The sequence below is a fragment of the Alligator sinensis genome, unplaced genomic scaffold (assembly GCF_000455745.1).
Source record: "Alligator sinensis unplaced genomic scaffold, ASM45574v1 scaffold85_1, whole genome shotgun sequence".
Taxonomy (NCBI): Eukaryota; Metazoa; Chordata; order Crocodylia; family Alligatoridae; genus Alligator; species Alligator sinensis.
Window position 1 is genome coordinate 236,683 of NW_005841891.1, and position 6,062 is coordinate 242,744.

The 6,062-nt window shown below is 39.6% G+C and overlaps 1 protein-coding gene across 1 annotated transcript in view; it reads left to right on the forward strand.

The window, feature by feature from the left end:
- The window catches only part of DYNC1H1 (dynein cytoplasmic 1 heavy chain 1), a 62,847-nt gene that overhangs the window by 30,497 nt on the left and 26,288 nt on the right, over window positions 1-6,062 (forward strand). The window contains exons 35-43 of the mRNA XM_006018060.2: window positions 63-290; window positions 538-768; window positions 921-1,061; window positions 1,417-1,650; window positions 3,087-3,293; window positions 3,374-3,495; window positions 3,681-3,846; window positions 4,084-4,247; window positions 5,212-5,341. Coding sequence (XP_006018122.1) covers window positions 63-290; window positions 538-768; window positions 921-1,061; window positions 1,417-1,650; window positions 3,087-3,293; window positions 3,374-3,495; window positions 3,681-3,846; window positions 4,084-4,247; window positions 5,212-5,341 — 1,623 coding nt within the window. The remainder of the gene's footprint in view (window positions 1-62; window positions 291-537; window positions 769-920; window positions 1,062-1,416; window positions 1,651-3,086; window positions 3,294-3,373; window positions 3,496-3,680; window positions 3,847-4,083; window positions 4,248-5,211; window positions 5,342-6,062) is intronic.

Genomic DNA, 6,062 nt, shown 5'->3' on the forward strand with positions numbered 1-6,062 from the left:
TTTAATATTTTCAGTAGAAATTACTGAACTAACTAAATTTCTCAAATGTTCTTTCTTCTTAGGTGCGTATCATGTTTGAAGTACAAGATCTGAAATATGCAACTCTGGCCACTGTGTCCAGGTGTGGAATGGTCTGGTTTAGTGAAGATGTTCTGAGTACAGACATGATATTCAATAACTTCCTGGCCAGACTACGAAGCATCCCTCTGGATGAAGGTGAGGAAGAAGCTCAGCGTAGACGGAAGGGCAAAGAAGATGAAGGTGAAGAAGCAGCTTCTCCAATGTTGCAGGTATAACTTTTAAACTACTGTAGAGCAGGACTGTGGATTAATCTATTCACTTGACTGCTGTTCTATATACCTATATTAAGGCTATATTGTCAACATTAATTCTGTTTCCCTTAAGGTACAAACGTATCTTTGCACACTTTATTAAAATATGAAATGCTTCAAAGTTCTGTTTAGACAAACTTATTTTCCAAAACCAGTCTGACTTGAAGGAAACCCAATCCTTGAACAATGTTAATATCTTCAACAGATCCAGAGAGATGCAGCAACAATTATGCAGCCATACTTCACATCTAATGGACTAGTGACAAAAGCACTAGAGCATGCTTTCAAGTTAGAGCACATCATGGACCTCACTCGTTTGCGCTGTCTTGGTTCTCTGTTCTCCATGTTGCATCAGGCTTGTCGCAATGTAGCCCAGTACAATGCCAACCATCCTGACTTTCCTATGCAGATAGATCAACTGGAGCGTTATATCCAGGTAAATTTAAATGCTGCTACAAAATGATACCATGATAAAAGATCAACATGGTTACTAAACTTACTGTTCCCTGAATAGTTCTGTTTTGGAAGGCAGTTGCAGGAAATAACTGCTACGTCTGCATGAGCTAAAATATTTTTGTCTTCCAACAGAGATACCTGGTCTATGCAATACTGTGGTCACTTTCTGGAGATAGCCGTCTGAAAATGAGAGCAGAACTTGGAGAATACATTAGGAGAATCACCACTGTACCACTTCCCACTGCACCCAACATACCAATAATTGATTATGAGGTAAAAGCCTTCATTTTCCATTTATACCATCATTCTAATTAAACAGACCACAATGATTTTTCTAAGTGCACACTTCTAAAGTACTAAATTGGAATTTAATTTTGTACCAAACTATCTCAAATCAGTCCTGATGCTGAATGGCTCAGCCAGTAGGTACTGCACTGTACCTGCACTGATACAAGCTGATTCTAAATTATCTTATATGGCATCATATTTGTAGGTGCTTTTGAACAGTTCACCTAATTAAAAGCATAATTTTGTCCATCATCTTGTTCAGAACAGGTTGTGTTGGGTTCGTGTTGGAATTTAGGGAAAAGTCACTAGTTGTATCCTAATTACATTTTTGTTCACCTAGGTGTCCATTACGGGCGAATGGGTGCCATGGCAATCTAAGGTTCCTCAAATTGAAGTTGAAACGCACAAAGTTGCTGCTCCTGATGTTGTGGTACCAACCCTAGATACTGTCCGCCATGAAGCATTGTTGTACACTTGGCTAGCAGAACATAAGCCCCTTGTGCTTTGTGGCCCTCCAGGTTCTGGGAAAACTATGACCCTCTTCAGTGCTCTCAGAGCCCTGCCTGATATGGAGGTAACTATTCTAAAGTCAAACCTGGGTATGATCACTTCTTTCTATAGACCTCTGCCTCTTACCAAATCTGCAGCTGAATTGCAGATGTATTAAAGCAAGAAAAAAGACTGTTACTTTTGAAGATTGACATTGAGCAGTCTGAGTCAACACCATAAGCAATCTCCACTGGATAAATTTACCATTTATTGTCACCAGTTATCAAACTACGTTTCAAAATCAAATTGGCTAACAGACCGTTATTGTCAGTGTAACTTTTTTTTGAAGAAATGTGTAAAGAGAACTTTTTCTTCTGTTGCTATATAGCCTAATCGGTTTTTTTAAAAAAATCAAAAAATGTTAGGTGCAAGTCAGGTCCCTGCTAAGCCTAAAGTCCTGCCAGAGCTTCACGCAAGCTACACTTGGTCTTTAGGAGACCAGAGCCATGCATATAAGGCACAAGATACACATTGCATAAAGTTGTGTGAGTACTTGCAATGCAATATAGCTTTTAAGATGCACTTTTAATTCCTCAACCCCAAAAGTTTTGTGTGTCAGAGTAAATGAAGTACAGGCACAGCGTTTTGGCACTGGAGATTAGTGTCTTTCGTGCAGCAATATAGCCTGTCCTCCCTTCACTCAAGTATACAGTTTTTAACATGGCATAAAATTATGCCTCTTTCTTTATTGCTTACTCATGCTGAGCGTTAAACATCATAATTAGACAAAGGCATAAAGGAAGTAGAGTGTAAATTCTATTACCTTAAATCTATAATGGGGCTTCCTGCCTTTTTTTATGAAGCAATTTGCAACGCAGGCACCACCTGGTGTGCAACTTGTATTATTGTCAACTCTGCTTAATATCACTGGCTTCTGTTGGCTCTGTGCCTATGACACTATTGGGTTTTGACTATTTATACCTGAGTTGATCAGTAGAGCTAATTGTAACAAATTTAATTGATCTAGAAAAGTAAAGGTAAGTAAAGCACTGCTGGTCTAGTTATGTGCTAGTTAGCTAAACGTGCCTGTAAAATGGGATAGAAACACAGCAGAACTGGATTTTCCCATGGTCATTGACAAGTTATGAATTTATATCCTGGCTTTAGGGCTCTAACCCCAAAACTATCCATCTATCATAGCCAGTACTGGGTTTTCTTCCATAATAAAACCAGAGCTTTACACTTTGGTAGGTAGTCTTTCTAGGCCTACAAAAGCATTATCAATGAAGTGAGGCAATATATAAATAAGGGAGGGGAGAGGTTACCACCATAGGATGCCCAACTTCAGTGGCAGAAGTTTGGATTATTATGGAAGTGCAAAGTATCCAGTGAGATCATGGCTTAACTTTTTTTTTAATGTTGAAAGCCTTTGCCAAACATGTTCTTCCTTGAAGTGATGGTTTTATGGTACTAATATCAAATGCTTGTTTTCTTTTCACCCTCCTGCCCTCTTCTTTCTAGGTGGTTGGGCTGAACTTCTCAAGTGCAACTACTCCAGAGCTGCTTTTGAAAACTTTTGATCATTACTGTGAGTACAGACGTACACCTAATGGAGTAGTATTGGCTCCTGTGCAGCTGGGAAAATGGCTGGTGCTGTTTTGTGATGAAATCAACCTGCCAGATATGGACAAGTATGGCACGCAGAGAGTCATATCCTTCATTAGACAGGTTTGTTTCACTTTGAAACAAAGCATGATACCACTAAGTTAGGAAGTCTTTATTTTTAATAAAATAACTGTCTCATTCAGATGGTGGAACATGGAGGTTTCTATCGTACATCAGACCAGACATGGGTGAAGCTAGAGAGAATTCAGTTTGTTGGAGCTTGTAACCCACCTACTGATCCTGGAAGGAAACCCCTTTCACATAGGTAATGTACTCAGTAAAAAGCTGCTGTTAAAGTAATCCTATGTAGCTAGAAAATTTGAGACTGCTTCAAGCTACTTGTACTTCAGGAGTGTATTCCTAGCCAGCATAGTCATTCAGAATAGAGAAATGGCTCTGGTTAAGTTGAATACATTACATAAGAATTTTCCTGGTGTCCTGTTCTTTCAGATTTTTACGCCATGTCCCTGTTGTATATGTGGACTATCCTGGACCAGCTTCGCTTACTCAGATATATGGAACATTCAATCGGGCAATGCTGAGACTTATCCCATCACTCCGCACATATGCAGAACCTCTCACAGCAGCCATGGTAGAGTTCTACACAATGTCCCAGGTATATTGCTATACACACTACCCCAACCTTTGCTGAATATTCCCAACCTCTGCTAAACTAGTCCTTCTTTATTGCTATCCTGCTTTGAGATAAGTGCTAGCAATTTGCTTTCTGAACTATCTACCTTTTTAGTGTGTGGCTCTTTGGTGTCCGTTGTAACTGGAGGAGGGTGAAACATCTTGTGGGCCTGGATAAAAATGCTCAACTCTCCTAATCCCCAGTGTTTTGAATCTTTAGGAGAGATTCACTCAGGACACTCAGCCACACTACATTTATTCACCTCGTGAAATGACTCGATGGGTGAGGGGTATATTTGAAGCCTTAAGACCACTGGAAACATTACCTGTTGAAGGCCTTATTAGGATTTGGGCACATGAAGCCTTGCGTCTCTTCCAAGACAGGTAAAGTGACTTGGAAATTTTAAGGTATCTCAGCTTTTGATACCTTTTTTTTTTTAAAGGAATTGAGGCTCTTAACTGATTAAATGTGTGAGAGAGAACACTAAGGAGACTTGAATGGTTTTATTTTTAATTTAAATTTTCCACCATTCCTAGAAGCAGTTATTGAACTAAATTGCTTGAGAATAAAGCCTCCTATGGAGGTGCATACTGTCTTTACAGTTGTTATATATTATAGTGGTGGATTCAAATATCTTCTCATGGAAAAGGCCACTGCTTTAATGTAAATGCTTATCCCTTTTATGTTGCTATCAGATACTTAGAGAGGCTTTACTTAGTGGCAATGTTAGAAATGTTTTAAACATAAAATACAGACTACTGTTAAACAACTTCTTTATGGTACCACAGTTGAAAGTTTCCTTCCTATTAGTTATCTAGCACCAAAACTGACTTCTTCAAGAAGCAGGGTTTCAGAACAGTCGTCTTGAGTACAGAATGCCTAAAAGACTGCAGGATTGTAGCACATATCTCATTTAAACTTGGTTAAAAACAAGGAGCTGGAACAGATTTTACCGTTTGCTTAGGACTCTGTTCCATTGTAGCTTTTGAGATAAGGAAATTGGAGGATCCACTGAATACCTATTCAAACTTGGTGGCTTCAACAATTTGGAAAGCTTTTCACACATGTCTTGGAGTACTTGGAATTGAGCTTGGCTCCCTTCTAGGGCAAAGCTTAAGTTAACTGTACATGACACTTAGGCATATAACCAACGATCCCTTCAGTAGATTGAGACCCGTCTGCCAAATTTGAAACAAGAGGAAGTCTATTGTAATGATAAATACCTGCAAGTAGAAGTCATCCACTACTCCAGTACTACTATTCTTTTCCTACATTAGGTGTTTATAATATCCTTTTTCAGGTGTTTTGCACTTGCTTATAACACTCTTTTTTTTTTTTCCTCCTCAGACTTGTAGAAGATGAGGAGAGGCGTTGGACTGATGAGAACATTGATATGGTAGCTCTGAAACATTTCCCCAACATAGACAAAGAGAGAGCTATGAACAGACCCATCTTGTACAGCAACTGGCTGTCAAAGGTAGTGTCACCTTTTTGTAGAAGTTGTATTTGTACTGACACTTGCAAACTCTTTATACCCTAAGATGCTAAAAATCTCTGCCTGCCATTTTTCCTCTAATGCACTAGTAAAGGGATTGTCTTACTAGCACTTAGATCTAATGGGATCTATCTAGGGAGTTTCAAAATTGCTAGATAACCTGTCTGAAATGCCATACCATGACAATGCACAGCAGAACCTATCAAGGGATTAAGATGTCTAAGAATTCAGATACGTACTTGTGACAAGTGGTCCACAGGGTGTTCCCAGAGCTTCGTTTCTCCTTGCTGCCCTGATGCCTGTCCTAAGGAACAGACCAGCATTTGTGCTGAGATAACTCATTATCCCTACAAGTCTCAGCTTCACTGCCCTTGTACTAGACCCGGCAGCTGCAGCAGAGGAATCTCTGCTAGCTCTAGGTAGATTCCCTGGGTTGTGAGAAACCTTTAGGTTCCTTTTCTGTAGAATGGGCTAGCCTGAACTATCACTTGCCCAAAGATTGCTCTTTCCACAGGCAGTCAGTAAGGAGACAAAACCACAAAAAGACTTATTTATGTAGGGGAAAATTCCTAACTATGAGGTTGAAGACGGAATGAAAAGACAAAGCTTTCTTACCTTTATCTGGCTACACCCTAGCCCTCCTGAGAATCTTGCTAGTATCTCCAAAACTCGCCCTTCCTGGTGATTGCTGCCAGTCCTGGCT